Below are 21627 nucleotides of genomic sequence, written 5' to 3'. Positions count from 1 at the left end.
CTGCTCCTGTCAAATCAAACACTTCACTCTTTGATCCCCATTGATCAAAAATATACTATTTTCGTCTTATAATAACTTTATTTCTTAGTTGGTGGATACATTGTTTTAACTCTTTATTTTATTTAAAACTTTTTTAATTAATATTTTAAATAGTACTTTATATGTGACTATTTTTTTAAGTTTTTATATAAATTTTTCAAATAAGACGAATGGTGGTCACGAAAAAATGAAAAATAAAGTTATTAGCCCATCCTCGATATAAGTTTCATGGACGCGATTATCTAGAGTGATATGTCATCTAAAAAGTTTAAAACTAGGATAAAACCCCCCTCTCTCAATGCATAGTTTCATCTATTGTTGTTTCTAGGTTATATGTAAGACACAAGCTATCTAGGTAATAGTGCACAAAATGTTTCATCTCCATAAAACTCATTTTATCTCCCTCTTTATTAATATTTTATCATATCATCAAAAATATCTACATGACACCTTATTTATTACCCATGAAACTTATATTAAAATTGACTAGGACGGAGGTAGTACAGAACGAGACCAGCCTTCTCTTCCTCGATCACCGGGGCACAGACGGAATCATCGAATCCGTGACATAAAAAGCTGCAAATGGCCAAAGCAAGCATAGCCATCTACGCTGGACGCAAAGCCACATAAAATGTGTCGCCGCGGCGGAAAAATATATACCGAGACTGCGACTAAAGAGCAAAGAGGACTTGTCACCTACTGTGTGAGATATTTTGAGGCGTCCCCCCTCCCTATCCAGAGCGAAAGATGGCGCATCACACAATTCGCAAAACCGAACCAATGTGGATCACAAGTTCCCGATGGAGTCACCAGCTAAGACGCCTTGGTTTGGAGGTCGTCGATCTGTTAGCTAGTGAGGCCGGTGTGTACTGGTTGCAACCAAGGTGCAATGTACCTGCGACGTCGCAGCCTCGTAGGTACCAATTCTACGGGGATTTCTGGCCTTGATAAGCACCATACCAGCAACCAACTTGACCCTGATGGGCCACAAAAAGTTAATTTTAGCAGGGGCCGTGCGTGCTGCGTGTCTGCGTGACCGTGCGTGCTGCGTGTCTGCGTGACCGCGCGCGCGCCCCGGTTTGATGCCGATCGGGCGTGGTGTCGCGTTGCAGGGCGAATTGGTGTCATGGCGTGCGTCATTTCCCCCCCTCGTCGATCGATGTTGTTTTCGCGGTGGCTGGGGTCGCGGCGGCAATACGTGAGGCGAACGGCGGTGCCGTACGGTACGACGGCTCCCGTAGCCTGAGTGCTATATTACTACTATATCTATAGCAACACAGATTTGCAAAATGTTTACAGCCTTTTCAGACCAAGTTTCACGCGTTTCGCTGCATGATTCAATGAATGGAGGAATGATCAAGAACCGACCTAAAAAATGCTATCATTGTAAGGAAGAAAATGCACGGGCAACGTACAGCGACAGTGGAACGGACAGACCGATGTGCCTCTGTGCATTAAACACATCCTCAAAACCTCCAGGGAGATGAAGCAGAGACAAAGATGCCTAGCTTTCGCGCCGCCGCGGGAAAATGATGGATAAACGCAATCAAATATGGAGGATAATGCGAACCATATTTCAAAGAATAAGATGATAAGCAGTTGCTTAATAAAAATCAACAGATGGCAAACAGGATCTGGACACTGATTAGCATGGGCAACTTAGATACACGATTGATAATTCATATGCAATCTACTCAGCAAAGAGGGATGTGAACAGAGTTCGGTTTCTAGACTTCTGCAAAATTCAATTCAGTGCTCTGGAGAAATATTCGCACTTGAGTACCAACTACCAAGTTATCGAGTTTTTTTGGTACATCGTCGTACTGCAAGAGAACTTAGGTGATGTACATTCCTGCTGCTACTGAAGGAGACGCGCTGATGATTTAGCGTCCAAATGCAGACCGCTGACTTCATCAAGATCGGCCTGGTAAAGATCATGACTTCAGCATGTATAAACTTGTAAGAATAATATCACACTAAGTAAAAGGGGATACCTTGCTGATCGTTTCTCCCCCATCAGCCTTTGCAGCTACACTAGCAGGTGATAGGACTGATAGCAGCTGAATAGCATGCCTGCACGAGATTCAACATGTATTATGGGGGTGTTTAGATGGGGCTAAAATTTTTTAGTTCATGTAACATACTAATTTGAAGTATTAAATATATGCTAATAAAAACCTAATTTCATAAATAAGAGCTAATCCACGAGACAAATTTTTAGGTCTAATTAATCCATAATTAGCAAATATTTACTGTAGCATCACATATGCTAATCATGGATTAATTAGGCACAATAGATTCATCTCGCAAATTAGTCCAAGGTTATGGAATAGGTTTTATAATTAGTCCATGTTTAATACTCCAAATTAGTGTTCAAACATCCGATGTGACATGGGCTAAAAAAATTTTAGCCTTTTTCAAACACCACCTATAATCGCTCGTCGCCAGCTACCTCGGTTTAAAAGGATTTTTTACTATTTTTAAAAAGTACCTTAAAACATTAAAAAATTTAGTTCAAAATTTTATACCATAGTACCTTGAGGTACCAAAATTCCACATTAAAATTTTGGTACTTCAAAATACTTTTAAAGGATGATAAAAAAAACCCCTAATTTGTAAGATCCATCACCATTCAGTTTGGTCCATCATGAGCTGGGCCAGCTCCACCTCTTTCCACCTGGTGTGATCGTACTATTAAGTGGGAGTCGTTGCAGATCCAAAATGGAGCAGTTTAGCACAGAACCAACTCCATTTGCTCCTCAATCGTTTTGCATCATGATTACCTAAACCATAATTCTGCACAGCTTAAGCAAGCGCGCGCGCGCACACACACACTCACAAATCACACCTCCATCAAACACAAAAAGATCTCACGAGTCACAACCGAGCCAAGATGCAAGCACAAACTCGTGCGCGCATCCTCGCGCAAGCCTACACTGCACTCGCGCTCCTACTGACCATGCTAAACACGGCCGCCGCCCACCGGCCGGCGAGCCACAAACCCCTGGTCCACCCACATGACTCCGACCAGACCATGACACTCTACACCACCGCCGGAGCTACGCCGGCGGAAACCGTCGTTCCTTCATCACAACACCCAATCTTCACCGGTCACGGCCCAATCGGTCACCACTCCGGTGGCTGGCTGCACCTCCTGACGCAGCCGGGAGCGCTCCAGCCCGGCGCGGCGGCCGTCGTCGACGAGCAGTTCCACGGCAAGAAAGAGTTCGGGCAGCCCCTGGCCGGGAAGCTGCGGGGAGTCCTTGTCACCGGCTTGGGGGACAACGGCGTCCGTATTGTGGCAGTGACGGCCTCGTTCGCCGGCGACGGTGAGGAGGATAGCCTCAGGTTCTTTGGGGTTCATCGCGACGACCAGAAAGAGTCTCACGTCGCGGTGGTCGGAGGGACGGGACGGTACGACGGCGCCACCGGATTCGCTGTTGTCAGAGCAGCTGATGCGCACGAAACTAGCAGAGATGGCAGCTCGAGCGGGGTTCTCAGTTTCAGGGTGCATCTCAAGTAGGGCTACAATATGATTTATATTACTAGCTTCTCAAATTACGATGGGCGATGCTCACAAATCACAACAGTCAACCATTACAGGCAGTACTGCAAAACAGAATGGCTGTTGAACGTATGAAGGAACATGATTGAACTGAAGAACAAATAAGGCAAACTTGCCTGAATACATTTCGCTTAAATCAAATATTCATATTACAATTAGGAGCTAGAAGATAAAAATTTGAAATCCAATAGTAGCTCCTGATATACAAATCTATCCCTCTCACCAGACTTCTATGATCCACAATGTGGACAAGTGATTGATTAATTCTGTTGTCTCACCAAGATAAAAAAAAATCAAGTAATTCTACAACATTTATCGTGTATGCAGTACATAGCATTGTACTGCGTGATCCAGTAGGTGAAGTACTACTAACTATATTTGCAGCATCACATATATAATCAAGTTGAGTAAACTGTAAACATACAATGCTTTGATTACTCATCCAAAACTCTTTGACGGAAATCCTTCACCATTAACGGAAGACCTTCCCTGAGAGAGACCTTTGGCTCCCAACGTAGCAGTTGCTTGGCCTTGGTAATATCTGGTTTTCTCATATGAGGATCATCAGCTGTGTTGGGTTTGAATTCAATTGTTGCCATTGGGTCAATTGTTTCCTTCACAACCTGTAGAAGGAAAATGGTATTTATGCACCAATTCAAGAAAATTATCTGCAAAACAAATTGTGCACAAACCTGTGCAAGTTCCAACATGGTAAATTCTCCTGGATTTCCCAGGTTGAAAGGGCCAATGTGATCACTCTCCATCAGAGCCATCAATCCAGCAACCTAAAAACACAACAAAAGATTGTTGAACTTAAGACTTTGCAAGAAGAACACAATAACATGCACTCATTGTTCACCCTTCATCTGCTAGAGATAAAATGAGCTGAAATATGATTAAAAGCATAAGAGATCTTATCACATAAACGGAAAAGAAGTCCAATACTATAAGTTGATGATTCCCAGATCATCAAGAACATGTGATGGTTTTTTTCAAGTGTTTCCATAGTTCCAACTGAATGCCTTATGGTTAAAAAGGAAATATAACAGAGTTCTGTGGATAAAACACTTCATTTATTTAGGATCTTGAAGTATGAAACTATCTGTAAAAGAGTGCTGCCCAGAGAACATACAATAGGTGAAAAGAGTGACAGCATTTGCAACTAATGAGTAAAGGATACTGATTATTTCTTACCAGATCAGAAACATACTGAAAACTTCTTGTTTGTTTCCCATCGCCATAAACTGTCATTGGCTGCCTACGCAATGCCTGCAAGTATAATCACGTATAACCTCATATTTTTGTATTGACAGTGTAAATTTGTAACTAAACGTTAATAAAATAATAATCCACTATATGTGCTAAACAAACCTGGGCAACAAAATTGCTAACCACACGCCCATCATCTAGACACATTCGAGGGCCATATGTGTTGAAAATGCGAGCAATCCGCACCTGTATATAAGTTAGTTAGCAAAAGATTGTAGAATACTATATTCTAGCCACACAAGGCTAAAATAAGAACTACAGTGTTTACAGCAGTTTTACTTTATTCATCTTGTTAAGAGTCAGTGAACAGATTATGGGCCTGATCAGAATAGGTAGCAACAGCAGCGTGTATTGCACATTGAGAAAAAATGGCAGAAAATAAAATCTGCGGCAGGCCTGCAGCCAATCAGCTGTGCTATACCACTGCAGGTAGCACTACCAATCAGGCCCTATATATTCGACATATTAATGTAAATTCTACTTTAACCATTTTTTGTTTTGCATATAATATAATTTGAATAGAAATTAATGAACTATAAAATGACAACTAATAAAGACTATGTCACTCCCATGCCCTGCAATAAACTGTTCAGAACAGGGGTGAAATGGGGTCTTGCAGGCCTTAATGGCCAAAATGAAACAGGTCTGTGACCATTCCTATAGATTGTGCTGCATTGCATTTTGTTGTATTGAGTTAAATGCATGTGAATGAAAATCTTAAAGGGCCCAATAATCTAGATAATAATCTTCATCTCAATGAATGATAAACCAGCATGGAAAATAAGCAGATGTATTTAGATTTTTACCTCAACACCACCACCTCGGTGATAGTCCATGGTTAAAGTCTCTGCTGTTCTTTTCCCCTCATCATAACAACTCCTAACACCTGGAATGGAGGAGAAGCTAGGGCTTAGTTCTTTAAAGGTCCAAATCCAAAGGACTGAACAGAATCAAAAGGCTATAATGCAGTACCTATAGGGTTAACATGCCCCCAGTAAGTCTCCTTCTGTGGATGTTCTAGAGGATCTCCATAAACTTCACTTGTGCTAGTTAACAAGAACCTTGCACCAATTCGCTTTGCCAGTCCCAACATATTCAAGGTTCCCATGACATTTGTCTTGTAATGGTTGTTAAGAAACCCAGATTTGATAATATATAAATGCAACAAAGAAATCTACTGCAGATAGGGAAAATAACACAGTTTTAACAAAAAAACGTGAAGAATTCTAATTGGTCAAATCTCCAGGTAAAAACATAAAAGTTTGATATTAAGTATATTCAGTTACACTGAAGCACATGAAAAGTTTTTTTAAGAAAATAAATAAATAGAGAAGTGTGCCTTACAGAAATCCAGGTGATCTTGACTCAAACCACAGCTGTATTATACTACCATTGACTTGCATCATGGTATCTATGTTCCTAATCCTTATTTTAGTTTTCATACCATGTATGTTGGTTTGTGCTATATAGCGTTTAAATGAGCAAATTAATCCATTCTGCCAAGGATTGTTGATGGAAGTATGGAACTGCTACTACTCTGTTAAAAACATCGTCTAGATAAATGGCACTATATATAATTCGTTACCCACATCTAACACTGCGCATCGCAACTAACATATCTGACGTGTTTTCCCAAGATCTCTCTACCAGAACAAACTCCATTTTTTTTTAAAAAAAAAAGAGAGATAAAATTAGGATCCAGGGTTCTCTAAAATCCAAATACAACCGCCAAATCTATCAGCATACGAGTTTGATCTGTACCACTCTGGTGCTCAATTTGCTCGGAGCATATCTCCCAGCCCCACCCACCAACCCAAGGGAAGAGGAAACGATCAGATCAAGTTGATATCAAGGTAAGCAAATCAAAAGTATGTGCAGATCCGGGACGAGAAGGATATGATCGTCTTGATGGGGTTGTACTTGTAGTGCACGGGGGATGCGGGGCACGCGAGGTGATAGATCCGGTCGACCTCGAGCAGGATGGGCTCGACGACATCGTGGCGGAGCAGCTCGAACCTGGGGTTCCGGAGGTGGTGCGCGACGTTCTCCTTCCTCCCGGTGAAGAAGTTATCCACCACGATCACGCTGTCCCCTTGCTCGAGAAGCCTGTCGACGAGGTGGCTGCCCACGAAGCCCGCGCCGCCCGTGACGACGACGCGGCGCGGCGGCGGGCGGAACCCCGCGGGGACGCCCGACGCGGAGGAGCGCGAGGCGAAGGAGAAGAGGGGGCCGCGCTCGGGCATGTGCGAGGAAGGGCTCAGGGAGAAGAGGTAGGGCCGGAGGAGGAAGAACGACGACGCGATAAGCGCGCCGAGGAGGACGAAGAGCAGCCGCTGCTCGCGGAGGAGGTACCCGACCCAGGATCGCGGGCCGGGGCGCGCGGGCTTGGGGACCTTGGACGCCGGGGCGTGCGCCGCCGCCGGCGAGTGGGTGGGGGACGGCTTGTGGAGCTGCTTCATGGCGGGAGAGCGCGGCGTGGCGGTGGCGGAGGTAGTTGGTGGCGTCGCGGTGAGGCGAGGCGAGTTGGGGGGAGAAGAAACAAAGCCGATGGTACTGCGAGGAGAGTTTGGGGTTTTCATTTGCTCAGACATTGTTGCGAATTGACCCTCCAACAGTTCTCCTTTTGTTAAAAAGCACCCGCATTTCATGCCAGAAGAGGACATTAGCAAATTCTTTTCAAGTCCTTTTTACCAATTCTACTGTCAACAAATACTCATACTCGCTTCACTCACAAGCAAATTTTATTTTCAATATGTCATAAATCGAACTTTTTATACTATAAACATCAGCCTTCTCAAGCATTCAAATTTGATGGATGGACATCGTCCGGTGATATTTGTTTGAGTAAACTGCACTTTGGATACCTTTAATTTTTTTAATTTTCACTTTGAACCATCATTCACCATTGAACCTATATTTTGTTTTATTTAGACTGTGTAAATGTGTCATTGCTGCAGTTTGGATCATCCCGAATAACTTTTTTAGCCATGTCAGTTTCTCTTTCCGTGGATTTTTAAATTATACATAAATGAGAGTTTATTAGTGTACCAGAACCGATGTTTTCCAGGTTGGTGATGGAATGTAATGATTGTTTAAAATTGTGTTTATAAAATTATACCAATACCACGATATCCACAATGATGTACTTTCGTGACGACGTGAATACATCCTTCATGTAATATGTGGAGCTTGTTTAGCCCAGAATAAGTAGTTGTATCCATAGATACAACTGTTACCTTGTATCATGTAATTCCTTACAAGTATGCATTAGTAATATGTTAATATGTTATAACCAAGGACAATTTTTAACGTTTGTTCATATTCAAGCATTTAGATAGATGTGATGTGTAATCGTGCTCACGTAATAACCATGCTTCTATCACTCCAATCATTCCGCTTATGCTTATGTTTATAAAGTAAAATTTAAAATTTCAACCATAAATTTGGAGTTGATCTTGAGATTTTTTTTTACTGGAGTTTCTTTTTCAACCTTGACTTTTAGATCGTTAAAAATACGTATATAAAATTTTTATTCATAAATTATTTTTATTTGTAAATATGTTGTTTAGTTTTTTACACAATCACCCTTATACCCCCATGGACCGATGAACGTTGATACTTTGACCGCGAGTGTTAGGTGTATATTACCTTCATTTTATATTCTAATACATTTTAGCTCTTTCTATATGTATGGTAATGAATTTGGATATATAAAAAATATATTGTGATAATGTTTGCTTTCCTTTTCAAAAGTGTGCTCTGCCTGCACAGTTACCTTTTATAAAAATGAGATAAATACAGGGTTCCAAACGCAAATACACTGCCCCGGGATTCGTTGGATGTGGTTGACCTGGAAGTTGGTAGGGTTCACAGCTTCACAGTCTCTCCCGGTCTGGCCCAGGCACCGCACACGGCCCGGGCAGGTGCACTGATCAATCTCGCCCGCCCCCCAACTGATAACGCGCAGGCACGTAACTATGTGCGTGCGGCGCGGCTTGGAGATTCGGATCCGCGGTGCCGTTAGACCGAGGATGTCGCGTGCCACATCGTATCGTGTGGTGACCCTGCTTTGAATTTCTGATCGGAGACGGCGCGTCGCTCTCGTAGTCTCGTGCCTCTCCTCGTCTTTTCGTCAAACCGAAGCAACCATGCAAACTGCTCGCTGCTTTTCCTCTCCTCTCCGAGACACAACAACAACTTGGTGGTTAGCGAATGCACGTCAAACCTCCTGTTTAAATTAGCGACACCAACACCAATCAATCATCATCCAATCGTAAAGTTTCACCGATTTCCAGTATAATGGTATTCGGTAATAAATGTCATTTGTTCTCAGCCTCTCTGCTTTCTGCAGTGCACAATTCCTGCTCAGAACAAGTTTCGTTATTCAGAACAAAGAAGTTTCAGTAGGTGTTTGAAGTAACTGTACAAGTTACTTGAAATAACATGCAGTTCTTCAGTCAACCTATCAGCAAATGGTGTGGCACGAGATTGACATGTTTGATCAGGCACTTGGCGTGCCGCTCATTTCTGAAACAACGGTTGTGCATTCCGCCCTTTCGTCCATCCAGGAGATGATATCAGAATAGACATGCTCGACGTCGTCAGGAAGCTCAGCCGTCAGAGCATGCCACATCCCAGGGTAGAGCTTGAAGGTTTTGTCCCTGCTTGATGCTTCCTCGTACAGCAGCTTGCTCACCGAAGGATCAGTCACGATGTCTTCTCCACCGTGCAGGACCAAGAACGGCAGTGTCACCTGTCAACTGAAAATGTTAGAACTCCAGGGATTGAAGCTTCTAAAGCTGAACATATGCGCGAACAGATTTTTATTGCGGCTTGAGCCGAGAAAATAAGCATGGCAATGGCATATACACTGTTCTAATAAGGATACATTATTTGTTAGGATCTTTTTAGAATACTTTTGGATAGATGTGAACCATCCATTGTACCAGATCGAACAAACGAGATGCTTCTCTGCTATACTCGTTAGATTGTGTAGTGGTGTAGTAGTAGGGTTATTTTGGAGGAAAAAGCATGACATTTCTGTGAATATACAGTTCATGAAAGGCATGTATGTTTGTTTCTCTTCTATGTAGTTTAGGTTGGCCGGGTTGATGAAGGCCCTTGCGGCGGAGCGGGCAGTGGATGGAGGCGGTGCCTGAGCTGGATGGATGCAACGATCAATCGAGGAAACAGGAGCGGCGGCAACTACGTCTGATTTCGTTCTCTTTTTTACGTTTTCTTCTTTCCTTTTTTGTGTGTTTAACGCACAGCATGTTAGGCTTACTACTAAACTCACTCCAATTAATTTAAAAGACTAATTTGACCCTCCCATTACTTAAACAAATGATAAAAGTATCCATAAAAATCAACTGTGATAATTTAGCTACTGCACTACTGCCGTCCTAGGTAGGAGGTACCGTAAAAGCGCCCGTTTGTTAATTGTTCCTTCTAATTAGGAAGAGAGAGAGAGCGCGCGCGCGTAAATTTCACCTCATGCAGGTTCTTCTCGATGTCTAAGCTGACCATCAGGAGTTCATGACACGTCTTCAGTGGGAGATTTCCCCTGTATATATACGGATTTGAACGAACCTAAACGCATATACCAACAAAGGTAAGTTCAGTAAATTCTGCCATTTCTTCCGACCATGCAAACTAGCACATGTTAGCTATACCTGCTTTCTCATCTCTGGATCCTTGCAAACTTTGTCGATGATGTCTGGGGTGGGTATGATTCTCCAACTTGGCGCTACAGCGCACACCATTTTCAGAGCGCTGACCACGATAGGGTGAGGCCGCATGTCATCGGAAATCTGGAGTACGAGACAGCAAACAACCATACACGAATCGTTTTAAAAATTCTGGAAAGAAAATTCAAGCCCGTGTTATAAGTAAAAAAAACCTCTACAGGTTTCAGAGGAGAGAGAGCTTTGTTGTCGAGTCATCTCGCCATGAATGGACCTTGCACATAGGAGCAAGCAAGACGGCGCCGTCCCAGTAGGCTGGATCTTTCCTGTGGAGGAGAAGCGCCACGCTTCCACCCATGGAGACGCCGTACAGGAACCTCTTCTTCTCTCTGTTCTCTGGCTTCTCTGAAACCGGGAGCCATGAATTCAGAGCTTTGCCATCCCCAAAACTGTGTGTGTTCGATAGGACGATATCGTTCAGTTCATACCGCAAATACTCGTGAAATAGCTCGCGCAGTCTGTGACGATGTCGCTGAAGTTTTGTACGTAGCATCTCCGGCCAGATGATCTACCATGGCCTTCATGATCAATCCCGTAAACGGCATATCCGGCTCGCACCAACCGAGCGGCGGTATCTGAATATTTGTGCAGTTGTTAGTCTTACAATCAGGTACTCAGGTAAGAATAAGTGAATAACCAAAGGATGAACTTGATAGTTGAATAATTGATACCTCTCATCGATATGCTGCACTCCCCTGCGATTCCTGGCAAAAGAAGAATCAAGGTGAAAAAGATTAGATTATCTAATTGCTTGTGTGAATTGAATGAACAGTAAAAGAGAATCTGTTAGTAGTAGTAGTACCATGACAGATAAAGATCAGAGCTTTTGCCGCTTGTTTCTGCGGCGTCCATCTGCAAGTGAACAGCTTGTCGCCACGGGAGTTCGCAATAAACTCCTGTGGAAATTGAGTTAGAGAAAGGTCTGGAAATCAAACTATGAAGCCTACCATGATGGGAGAGCTGATCAGCATGACTAACCTCGTCATACTTGATATCCTCACTGCACTGATCCTGCAAAACAAAACAAAAATCAAGTTTGGGAACTCAGCGTGAATCATGATTCAGAATACGCAAATGGATATTTGAACTAGTGAACTGGTGTAGGATGTTCCTGAACGTACCATGTCTATCGCGTATGTGCCTATGTATCTCAAATGCTTTCGAAACTACTAAACTTAACACGATTGGTGTAATACACAGTTACGCTTATGTAAATATATCGTGATCGCTTGTATATCACAACAAAGCAAACGTGTAAACTCTCAGCGATTTAATTTCTTAACATATATTTGTACATTCTGAAACAGGCCAATGACACGGAACGGTTTTATACATCTGTGTGCAAATAAAAGACTAAGGCCGTATTCGGTAGAGAGATGGATAAGTTAACTTATTTGGCTCGGAAAACATAGTAATATATTAGTACATGATTGATTAATTATTAATTATGTAAAAACATAAAATAGATTAATATGATTTTTTAAAACAACTTTTCTATAGAAATTTTTTGCAAAAAATATACCGTTTAATAGTTCAATTTAGTAAGCGTGTGCGCGAAAAACGAGAAGATTAAGTTGTCTTACCCGGTGGAGCGAACGCGGCCTAGATCCCTTAATACCAGAGGATTAAATATGCAACTCGCAAATGGAACACTAGAAACCATAAAAACAACAGGCATGCAGATGAATGTCTGCGTGCGCAGGTCAAAATCAGGTGGCGCTATCAGATCAGTTGATTCCTCATGTTGATCTTTATATATTCCAGCAGGACTGCATGACAGTCATCTGATCCACAAGTTTGATTAATATAATACTATACGATAGCTTCAGAATTCAGAGTTTCAGACACCTGAAGTCCCATTTTACAATATTCATCGTACTTAGGCTGCATATTACCTATAATTCGGAGTAAGTTTTTTAAAGTGGTCCATCGTACTTAGACTGTATAGTACTTAGCATTCGGAGCAAGTTTTTTTTACAGCGGTTCAAATGTCAAGCGGTAGTGGTAGCAGGAGCAGGATCAGTCTTTTCTTCGAGACAAATGTCTTCTGGCAGTGGAACTGGCTGCCAGCCCGTGCAGCACTCCAGTAGCTCCTTGAGCGCCATTGACGCTGGCTGGACTGAACAAGACTGGTAGCAATCCTGGACCTTGAAGTCCCAGAGCCCTTCTGCCGCAGCTTCTGAATCATGAGCAGTGCACTCTTCTGCACCGTTTAGGAACAGGTCTCCTTCAGAACGGATGAGCCCGGTTGAACCCCGATCTCTGTCTGCCGCCTGTTTTTAGTCACCAATGCAGTCCATTTTTATCATCTACTACGTCTATATAAAACACGCGCTCTGCCTGTTTATCTTCCATTAATTTGGTTAGGCAAATTACCTGTTCTTTCATGTGCATGAAAACTTTCTTCTTCTTCTCCCCTGCCTCGTAAATGTTGGACTGGGATACAATCTGCAGCAGTATCGCAGTCATCAAAATTTTTCAGGTCAAACCCATACAATCACAGCACACATGAACATCCCAAATTAAGTTTCAGCTCGATCTGTTTCTTTTCTTTTTCGGGTGTCAGGTACCTGCGACTCGACGCTGGCGCAGACAGCGTATATGCCCCAGTTCCTCGTGTAGTTGTTGTAGAGGTGCACCCTGCCGAAGCGGACGCGCGGGTGCCTCTGCCGCGTGCCGTCGAAGAGGCAGTGGTGGACGGTGACCCGGATGCGGCGGTCCTCGACGTGGCCGCTGCTGGCCCCGATCAGCACGGCCTTGTCGTGCGCCGAGAAGCGGCACCTGGACACGGTCACGTCCGTGCTGCCGCGGGTGACGTCGAGGAGGCCGTCGGCGCAGTCGCGGAGGCCGCAGCGGTCGATCCAGACGTGCCTCGACCCGGGCTTGATCTGGACGGCGTCGGCGTCGTGCCCGCGGACGCCCTCCACCTCGAGGTTGCAGACGATGACGTGCTCGCACCCCCGCAGCTGCAGCCCCTTGCCGGACAGCACCACCCGCTGCCCGCGGCCGTCGATGGTCTTGTACGACGACACCCGCACCGCCGCCGAGAGGCGGATGGTGCCGGACACGTCGAAGATGATCCACAGGGGCTCGCGCCTCCGGCAGCCCTCCCGGAGCGAGCCGTCCCCGTCGTCTGGAGAGAGAGGGGCACCAGTACGTTAGATGCAGGGAGGAAGAAGCATTGAGACGAACAGGCAGGCTCGTGTGCGTACGTACCCTCCAGGGTCGTGACGTGGTAGACGTCGCCGTGGAGGCCGCCGATGGCGTGGCGGCCGAAGCCCTCGGCCTGACCGGCCAGGGCGCGCAGCGAGGAGTCCGCGATGGCGGCGTACGGCACGAACGCGGCGTCAGCCACGGCCGCCGGCAGCTCTCCCCCGCGCTGGCCGACGAGTTGAGGAGTTTCCATGCCTGCAGGGGACGGGACGGGACGGGACAGTGAGGAGGCTCGCGTCGCTATTTTGTTGAGGCGCGCACTGGGGAAACGGCTTCGGTTTACTCTCTGGAGTTTGTTATCTGGGCCGTTTCCGCTCGTGCTGCAGCGCTGGCGTTTCGGGCCGGCCCAGACAAGCCAGTAAGCCGTCCTGGAATTAATTGGTCAAACAGAGCGTTATCTGCATGACGTACGGACATCCAGCACGAGCTCGTTACTGTCTGCATGACGTTACATGCATTGGATTTCAAACTATTCATTCAATGCCGATCGTGATGTTTACTGTCCATGTCAAGGAAACGATTTTTTTTATAAAATATATATTCATTTTTCATCGATTTATAAGTATATACACAAGTAAATAAATATTAAAAAAATGCATATACCATGCTCCTATAACGGGGCACCACGACGGCACCATGCTCTCACCGAATCCGTGGTGTCGCGCTACCACTGAGCGGCACCAGCCTGCCCTGGCCCCACCGTCGGCCGGTGCCGCGCAACCACGCGCGTTGTGCTGCACGGCAGGGGCGCGTTGTGCTACCCCGGTAAAGCTTAGAGCCTTACGAACACGAATAGCTCCTTAAAATTTATAGTAATGATCAATAAGAAGAGAGCTAAATTCTAATTTATTCATACCTCTAATCTTACTGGCGAGATCTGCCACTGCTACACGGTGAGGACGTGTTCCATGTTGCGCCATCTATTGGCGAATTGCATCCTCATCCATGGCGTATGTATATTTTGTAAAGTTAGGGTTGGGTAGATATGTACATGAAAAATATAATAAAAATGTATACCACTCTAAATTTTAATATATATCACCGTTATTTTTTTATACGGTTAACAATTTATCTTATTTAAAAAATTATGTAATTATGATTTATTGCTGTGATTGGATTTATAGCTAAATGTATATTTATAGCTTATACTTTTACGTATTTAAAAAATTATTAAACGGATAGTCAAGTATGTAATTTTTTTTTTGCTCGGAAACGTCAGTGATCAGAGAATTTAAACTTGTCCCTAGCATAAGCTTTTGCGCAATTGCGCTGTTAGATTATTTTGATGTTGACAACATCACGCGAGAATATACCTACTTCTTGCCTGAAAGGCTAAACGACTCGTTCTAGCTTTCCACTAGTAGGCCAAAATGTGCCGCCCATGGCCGGACGCGCCCTCCCCTTTTTCTGCACTGCTTGATAAAAAAACCGCAAGCAGTATTATCGTGCGAGTCGAGACACCTCCGACGGTGCGAAGTTTTGGTGTGTTGCTGTCACGTACCTTCCCATCGCTTCCTCCTCATCATATTCCTATTGCCGGTTGCGGGTCGTCCTTTTCTCGCCCATCTCCTGTCTCCTTCCATGCCAACACCGTATCGCGTCCAAACAAAGCCCACTCAAAGGGAGATCCTGAATGGGCCACGAACGTACTGATCTGCGATATGTCATTGCCGGCTCGGTGGATACACACATAATTTTCTAGGTTGGCTAGTACTCCCTTCGCCTTTTCTGTTTACCACGGTTGATTATTACATCGATTATTTATCTTATTTAAAATTTTATATAGCTATTAATTAATTTATTATAATTTAACTTATTACTAGAATATTTTAAACACGACTTATAATTTTATATGTTTACACAAAATTTATATGTAAGACGATTAATCAAATATAGATACAAGTCAATTTCGTCAAATAAAATGACAGTATACATAGTTCTTTAATACATGAAGAATGAATGAAGATGATTGATATGCATGGGTAAAATTGAAGAAATTTTAAATAACAAGTGATTGGTGGAATACTGAATAGTACGAAAAATATTAATATTTTAATAAAAATTTAAATACTAGAACTAATCTATTATATATTTAAAGTAATAGAAAAAGAAGCCTCCATGTTGACTCTCACGGGCTAGAAATTCTGTGATTAATCAAAGAAAAATAAGAAAAAAAATAAAAAAATCAATCGGACAAAAGCTGCATATATGCATTGGTTGTTAGATCTAGCTAATCGGACAAAATCAATCGTACATCAATAGGAATCAGACTCATAGAAACGGCAGGAAAGATACTAGACGCCAAAAAAAAGATAAAAATAAGATAAGGTAATGTTTTTAATCGGACAAGAAAAGATCCATTAATAATAATAATAATAATAATAATAATAATAATAATAATAATAATAATAATAATAATAAGAAGTCCATGTGTAATAAAGTTTAGAAAAATACAATCTCGAATATAAAGAAAATAGTCCATGTGTAAATATGGTTTAGAAAAATTCAAATCTCAGATTAAATGTTTTAGAATAATTGATATTGAGCGAAGAGTCTATCTATAAATACAATTTGGAAACATCCAAATTTTTGTGAATTTTTTTGGATCGGACAAGAAATTTTTTTAGGATAGAAAATAGAACGTGATTTTTTGATTAAAAAACCCTGATTTTTGGATTATCTGGAATAAAAAAATGAAAAGATAATGATTTTTTGGTCGGACAAGGAAAATAAGAGATAAAAATAAAAAGATAATATTTTTTTGGAACCTAACAAGGAAAAGGAAAAAATCAGTTTTTTTAATTGGCGCTGCTACCGTCCAAGGAAAAAAAGATTAGGTTTTTTTGATCGAGCAGTCGAAGGAAAATAAGAGATAAAAAAAGGAAAAGATAATATTTTTTTGGAACCTGACAAGGAAAAGGAAAAAAATCAGTTTTTTAATTGGTGCTGCTACCGTCCAAGGAAAAAAAGATTAGGTTTTTTTTATCGAGCAGTCGAAGGAAAATAAGAGATAAAAAAAAGAAAAGATAGTATGTTTTGGAATCCGATAAGAAAAAAATTCGCCTTTTTTTTAATCGGCACTGCTGCCGTCCGATCTCAACAAGGATAACGTGCAAGATTAAACTTAAAAAAAATAATCTCATATGCCTAAAAATTATTTAATTTATTTCATAAGTAAACATAAAGTGAAACATGTTGCGGATAATAACAAATAAGTAATATATATGAAATGTGTGATTGAAGAAGATGGAGGGAAGAAGAGGTATTATGACATAAATTTTGTATAACTTTGATCTGTTGTAGTATTATATTTAGATCTATTATGTTATTTAGATAATATAAAAGAATTCAATGTTTTACTTTGCGTGGAACATCAAATATAAAAGTTTGATCTAAGTTTGGTCTGAGTTTAAAACTACTTTAATATTTATATTTTACAATATAATTTAATTTAATATTATATAAGAAATTTCATAATAAAGTTAGCAGCGCTGTCTGCGCGGGCCACCGTGCTTATATTTTATAACTAATCCGTGACCACCCACCAGGCAAGCAGTTTAACCATCGTTATTTTTGAGCACAAAGGTTGAGAACGACGGCAATTAGCAAGACTAGTACCATTCGATAGAACCAAAAACAGAACGTGCCTTAAATCCCCATAGATTTATGTGACGCACGGCAGCGCGGTCCTCTCCCACTTCCGTTCTCTTCTTCCGCTTGGACTCATCACACTCCAGCAGCAGCTCCGACCCCCGCGACGTCGACGTTCGACGAGGAAAAAGGACGGCGACGAAGCCACCGGGCAACTTCACACTCCTCCTCGCAGCCTCGCTCCCCGTCTCGTTCGCTGACTGCCAGGTGGGCCCCATGCCCCTCGCTTTCTCCTCCGCCCGCCCGAACCCCAACAAAACCTCCTCCGCTTTCTACCACCCCAGAGGGGAGTCGTTACCTTCTCGCCATTCTCCTCCTCCGCCCCCGGCCCACCTCTCCTTCCTCGCGCCTTCCTCGCTCGCCGCCCGCCGCCGGCGATTTAAGAGCTGCCCGCCCAAACCCTACCTCGGGAACCCTACCGCGCGACGTGAGCCGGGCTAATCCCCCCACCCACACTTCGCTTCTGTCGCGATGTCGCTCGAAATCCATGAAGGTGAGTGTGTGTGGGCGCTGCTGGAGCTGTGGAATGTGTGGTGTGGTGTGCGTGCTCGAGGGGCTGATTTGGTTTGTTTGGTGGCAGAGGACGGAGGAGGGGCCGGGACGGCGCCGGTGAAGGTGATGACGGTGTCGGGGAGCGGGAAGCGGGGGCGGTACGTGCGGCAGGTGACGGGGCGGCACAACGACACCGACCTGCACGTGGCTGCCCGCGGAGGGGACGCCGGGGCGCTGCGCCGCGCGCTGGACGAGGCCGCGGCGGCCGTGGCCACGGGGGAGGGGAGGGAGGCGCTGGAGGAGGTCCGTCGGGCTGTGGCGGCGGAGCCCAACGAGGCCGGGGAGACGCCGCTCGTCGCCGCGGCGGAGAGGGGGCACCTGGAGGTGGTAATGGAGCTGCTTAGGCACCTGGACGCTGAGGGCGTCGCCGCGAAGAACAGGTCGGGGTACGATGCGCTGCACGTCGCGGCGAGAGAAGGGCATCATGGTGAGATGACGCATTCAGAGTTCTCTGTTGAAATATGTTTAGCTGTGGGGGCGTGGGGCAAAATTTGGAGTTTTGACGTGTTGACGGAACAGGGACTAGATGCAAAAGTTTCTGTAAATTCCGGAACTTCGAGATTTCTTATCATAAAAGTCTATGATATAACTTGTGCTGCCATTAGCATTTCCGTAGAGAGAGGGAAATCCAATTAAAAAAGTTAGCAGTGTGTGTTTCATAACACTAATTATTGCTGGGATCTAAGATTGCGGGATAATAGTAGTAGTTGCCCTGCACAATATGATTTTTAGGCATCAAACTCATATCGAGCACATGTTCAATCAGCTGGTTTTTTGGAAGTCTATACCGATTATTGCTTATCTTTTTCTTATGTGTCCATGAATATCAGTTGTTACCTACTTTGTTCACTTTTATTCTGAGTTCAGTGTACATGGTGCAACCTGGTGTGATTCAAAGAGTATGCTAGTCTGGTTTTTTATTGTTAAGATAGCAACATGTGATCTTGAATTTCTGAATCTTGGTTTTGTAGCAGGAAACTGTGCATAATCACGTAAAACGTGTGTTGGCCTTTTAATGTATTCTATACACCAGTTCATTTTCACTTTATACATAAGAATAGCTAGGATAGTATAATTAGTATTTTTCTCTTGATCATTGTATCTTGATGTTACCCCTTGTAGCTATGTAGTCTGCAAACCTCTGAGCAAACACTTCTTGCAGCTGTTATGCAGGAAATATTACTTCACAATAGGTTGCTTGCCAAAACCTTTGGACCTGCAAATACTACTCCTCTTATATCAGCAGCAACAAGGGGCCATATCGAAGTGGTCAAGTTGTTACTAGAAATAGATGATTTTGGATTGGTGGAAATGGCCAAAGATAATGGAAAAAATGCCTTGCATTTTGCTGCTCGACAAGGGCACGTTGAAATTGTTAAAGCATTACTTGAGAAAGATCCTCAGCTACCAAGAAGGAATGACAAGAAAGGTCAAACTGCCTTGCATATGGCTGTAAAAGGAACAAACTGTGATGTGCTCAGAGCACTTGTCGATGCTGATCCAGCAATTGTAATGCTGCCAGACAAAAATGGAAACACTGCTTTGCATGTAGCAACAAGGAAAAAGCGAGCAGAGGTAATTATTATATCGTTCGATGTCTTCATTTTAGAAAACTTTGTCTCCCCCTTGCACTGGCAGTTTTTCTTCCATTATGAAGGATTACTTTATGCCAAGAAAACTGCAATACTAAAAGGACCTAGAACTCTACACTGTGATTATACCTAGTTAGTAGAATGATCAAATATCCACTAAGACTTACTCTTCTTTTGAAAACATTAATTTGCACTTTAAATGAAATCAAATAGGTGGAAATAGTATGGGCATCATCCAATCAAATTTATTAAAACCAAGTTATTCTCCTGGCTGATCAAATTATCTAGTATGAAATGCAAAGTTTTCTTAGGATGCATTAAATGATTTTTTGGTGGACCAGAATAGATAGTCATTAGTTCTTTTTGTATCAATAGATATATTTCACACTAATCACATCTTAATCTAAGACTTAAGTTTGTTTTTTCTTATCTTCTACAGATAGTTGCTGTTCTCTTGCGGTTACCAGATACCCATGTCAATGCACTGACCAGAGACCACAAGACTGCCTATGATATAGCTGAAGGCTTGCCACTATGTGAGGAATCTTCTGAAATAAAGGATATTTTAACTCAGCATGGCGCACTAAGATCCAGGGAGCTGAATCAGCCTCGAGATGAACTCCGAAAAACAGTGACGGAGATCAAAAAAGATGTCCACACACAGCTGGAACAGACGAGAAAGACAAACAAAAATGTGCATGGAATTGCTAAGGAACTCAGAAAGTTGCACAGAGAAGGCATCAATAATGCAACAAACTCAGTAACTGTTGTTGCAGTACTTTTTGCTACGGTAGCCTTTGCAGCCATATTCACTGTACCTGGTGGGAATGCCAACAATGGAGTTGCAATTGTTGTTCAGACAGTCTCCTTTAGGATTTTCTTCATCTTTAATGCCATAGCTCTCTTTACATCATTGGCGGTGGTCGTAGTTCAGATAACAGTTGTCAGGGGAGAAACTAAGTCTGAGCGGAAGGTTGTTGAGGTGATCAACAAGCTTATGTGGTTGGCATCAGTTTGCACTACCATTTCTTTCATAGCCTCTTGCTATATTGTGCTAGGCCGCCATTTCCAGTGGGCAGCTCTCCTGGTTAGTTTGATAGGTGGTATCATAATGACTGGTGTTCTTGGTACAATGACATACTATGTGGTGAAATCAAAGCGCATAAGGAAGATAAGAAAAAAAGAGAAGATGTCAAGAAGAAGTGGGTCGAGCTCCTGGTATGATAATACCGAGCTCTCAGAGACAGAGCTTAACCAAGTGTATGCCTTGTAAGAGAAAGGTTATCCTTGATTCGGTCTGTCTCTGGATTGAGTATGTACATGAAAATTACAGATATACACATTAACAGATAACATAGCTCACGTATTTCTTGATTTTACAATTCCTACCTGTATCAACCAAACCACTCAGAACTAAATGGAATACCAATCGTTCAATTGTTCAAAGCTTCAGTTGTTCCATTTGCCAACTTTCTTGAGAAATATTAGAATATCTTTTTTGTTATTCTTTTTGTGCCTACTTATAGTCTGTGATGCATTCATCAACTTTCATGTCACAATGTAGCACCAGAATCTGACACGTTTTAGATCCCTTTATGCAATTGTTCATCTTATTCTTACAATGTTGCCTTTTGATGTATTTCTTAATTCTATTTTGCTGCTGTTTTATGCTGTAAATATAAACCTTTTTGCTAATAAATTATTGAACCATTTTCTCAGTTTTTGGTTATTTATTCATTATGACCAGAAATGAAAATTTGCTATGGATCTAAATAATGTGACTGTAAATCTGTAACTTTGCCTTTTAATATTCCCAGTCCTTTCCAGTCTTTTGTTGAATCTGTAATTCTAGCATAACTAGCAGGGTATTTCTGGACCTTTTTAGCCCCCTTTGATTTGTAGGAAAAACATAGAAAATTTGGAGGATTTCAATTGTATGGAAATATGTCCTATGAGAATATTTGAAACAAAGGATTGCTCCTTCCCTTTCCTTTGAAATTTA

At 42.8% G+C, this 21627-nt stretch overlaps 5 protein-coding genes across 5 annotated transcripts; 2 read left to right on the top strand and 3 right to left on the bottom strand.

The window, feature by feature from the left end:
* The first annotated feature begins 2932 nt into the window (after positions 1 to 2932).
* LOC107303831 (dirigent protein 25-like) lies at positions 2933 to 3562 on the top strand. Its single transcript, XM_015834859.2, has one exon. The coding sequence runs from the start codon at positions 2933 to 2935 to the stop codon at positions 3560 to 3562; it is 630 nt and encodes a 209-aa protein (XP_015690345.2).
* Positions 3563 to 3704: 142 nt separating this feature from the next.
* LOC102700099 (UDP-glucuronic acid decarboxylase 1-like) lies at positions 3705 to 7489 on the bottom strand. The gene is made up of 7 exons (XM_006644913.3): positions 6772 to 7489; positions 5846 to 5993; positions 5680 to 5759; positions 4976 to 5059; positions 4799 to 4873; positions 4297 to 4389; positions 3705 to 4227 (listed from the first exon to the last, which is right to left on the bottom strand). The coding sequence occupies exons 1-7, from the start codon at positions 7462 to 7464 to the stop codon at positions 4039 to 4041; spliced, it is 1362 nt and encodes a 453-aa protein (XP_006644976.2). The 5' UTR covers positions 7465 to 7489; the 3' UTR covers positions 3705 to 4038.
* Positions 7490 to 9374: 1885 nt separating this feature from the next.
* Positions 9375 to 11741, bottom strand: LOC102709523 (caffeoylshikimate esterase-like). The gene is made up of 9 exons (XM_040529342.1): positions 11735 to 11741; positions 11596 to 11660; positions 11420 to 11513; positions 11289 to 11321; positions 11046 to 11192; positions 10832 to 10962; positions 10546 to 10683; positions 10364 to 10462; positions 9375 to 9626 (listed from the first exon to the last, which is right to left on the bottom strand). Exons 1-9 carry the CDS (start codon positions 11739 to 11741, stop codon positions 9375 to 9377), a joined length of 966 nt encoding a protein of 321 aa, XP_040385276.1.
* A 620-nt stretch (positions 11742 to 12361) lies between these two features.
* On the bottom strand, positions 12362 to 14023 carry LOC102699823 (pectate lyase 4-like). The gene is made up of 4 exons (XM_015834848.2): positions 13834 to 14023; positions 13188 to 13750; positions 12994 to 13065; positions 12362 to 12890 (listed from the first exon to the last, which is right to left on the bottom strand). Exons 1-4 carry the CDS (start codon positions 14021 to 14023, stop codon positions 12609 to 12611), a joined length of 1107 nt encoding a protein of 368 aa, XP_015690334.2. The 3' UTR covers positions 12362 to 12608.
* Positions 14024 to 17764: 3741 nt separating this feature from the next.
* LOC102709238 (ankyrin repeat-containing protein NPR4) lies at positions 17765 to 21192 on the top strand. The gene is made up of 4 exons (XM_040520097.1): positions 17765 to 17974; positions 18062 to 18460; positions 19196 to 19608; positions 20065 to 21192. The coding sequence occupies exons 1-4, from the start codon at positions 17953 to 17955 to the stop codon at positions 20896 to 20898; spliced, it is 1668 nt and encodes a 555-aa protein (XP_040376031.1). The 5' UTR covers positions 17765 to 17952; the 3' UTR covers positions 20899 to 21192.
* The last annotated feature ends 435 nt before the right edge of the window (positions 21193 to 21627 follow it).

This window comes from Oryza brachyantha, chromosome 1 (assembly GCF_000231095.2).
Source record: "Oryza brachyantha chromosome 1, ObraRS2, whole genome shotgun sequence".
NCBI classification, from domain to species: Eukaryota; Viridiplantae; Streptophyta; class Magnoliopsida; order Poales; family Poaceae; genus Oryza; species Oryza brachyantha.
Note: the sequence above shows the minus strand (reverse complement) of the source record. Positions and strands in the feature narration are given on the sequence as shown.

Excerpts from the sequence above, each read along its gene's own strand:
- LOC102709238 (XM_040520097.1), top strand. The coding sequence starts at position 17,953 with ATGTCGCTCGAAATCCATGAAG. Across the intron at positions 18,461-19,195 it reads GGCGAGAGAAGGGCATCATG|CTGTTATGCAGGAAATATTA; the intron begins GTGAGATGACGC and ends CACTTCTTGCAG. Across the intron at positions 19,609-20,064 it reads CAAGGAAAAAGCGAGCAGAG|ATAGTTGCTGTTCTCTTGCG; the intron begins GTAATTATTATA and ends TATCTTCTACAG.
- LOC102699823 (XM_015834848.2), bottom strand. The coding sequence starts at position 14,023 with ATGGAAACTCCTCAACTCGTCGGCCAGCGCGGGGGAGAGCTGCCGGCG. Across the intron at positions 13,751-13,833 it reads CCACGTCACGACCCTGGAGG|ACGACGGGGACGGCTCGCTC; the intron begins GTACGTACGCAC and ends CTCTCTCTCCAG. Across the intron at positions 12,891-12,993 it reads TCATGCACATGAAAGAACAG|GCGGCAGACAGAGATCGGGG; the intron begins GTAATTTGCCTA and ends GACTAAAAACAG.
- LOC102709523 (XM_040529342.1), bottom strand. Across the intron at positions 10,684-10,831 it reads TGCTTGCTCCTATGTGCAAG|ATTTCCGATGACATGCGGCC; the intron begins GTCCATTCATGG and ends CTCGTACTCCAG. Across the intron at positions 10,463-10,545 it reads ATCCAGAGATGAGAAAGCAG|GTTCGTTCAAATCCGTATAT; the intron begins GTATAGCTAACA and ends ATATGCGTTTAG.
- LOC102700099 (XM_006644913.3), bottom strand. The coding sequence starts at position 7,464 with ATGTCTGAGCAAATGAAAACCCCAAACTCTCCTCGCAGTACCATCGGC. Across the intron at positions 5,994-6,771 it reads ACAACCCCATCAAGACGATC|AAGACAAATGTCATGGGAAC; the intron begins ATATCCTTCTCG and ends AACAACCATTAC. Across the intron at positions 5,760-5,845 it reads GGGGCATGTTAACCCTATAG|GTGTTAGGAGTTGTTATGAT; the intron begins GTACTGCATTAT and ends CCTCCATTCCAG.
- LOC107303831 (XM_015834859.2), top strand. The coding sequence starts at position 2,933 with ATGCAAGCACAAACTCGTGCGCGCATCCTCGCGCAAGCCTACACTGCA.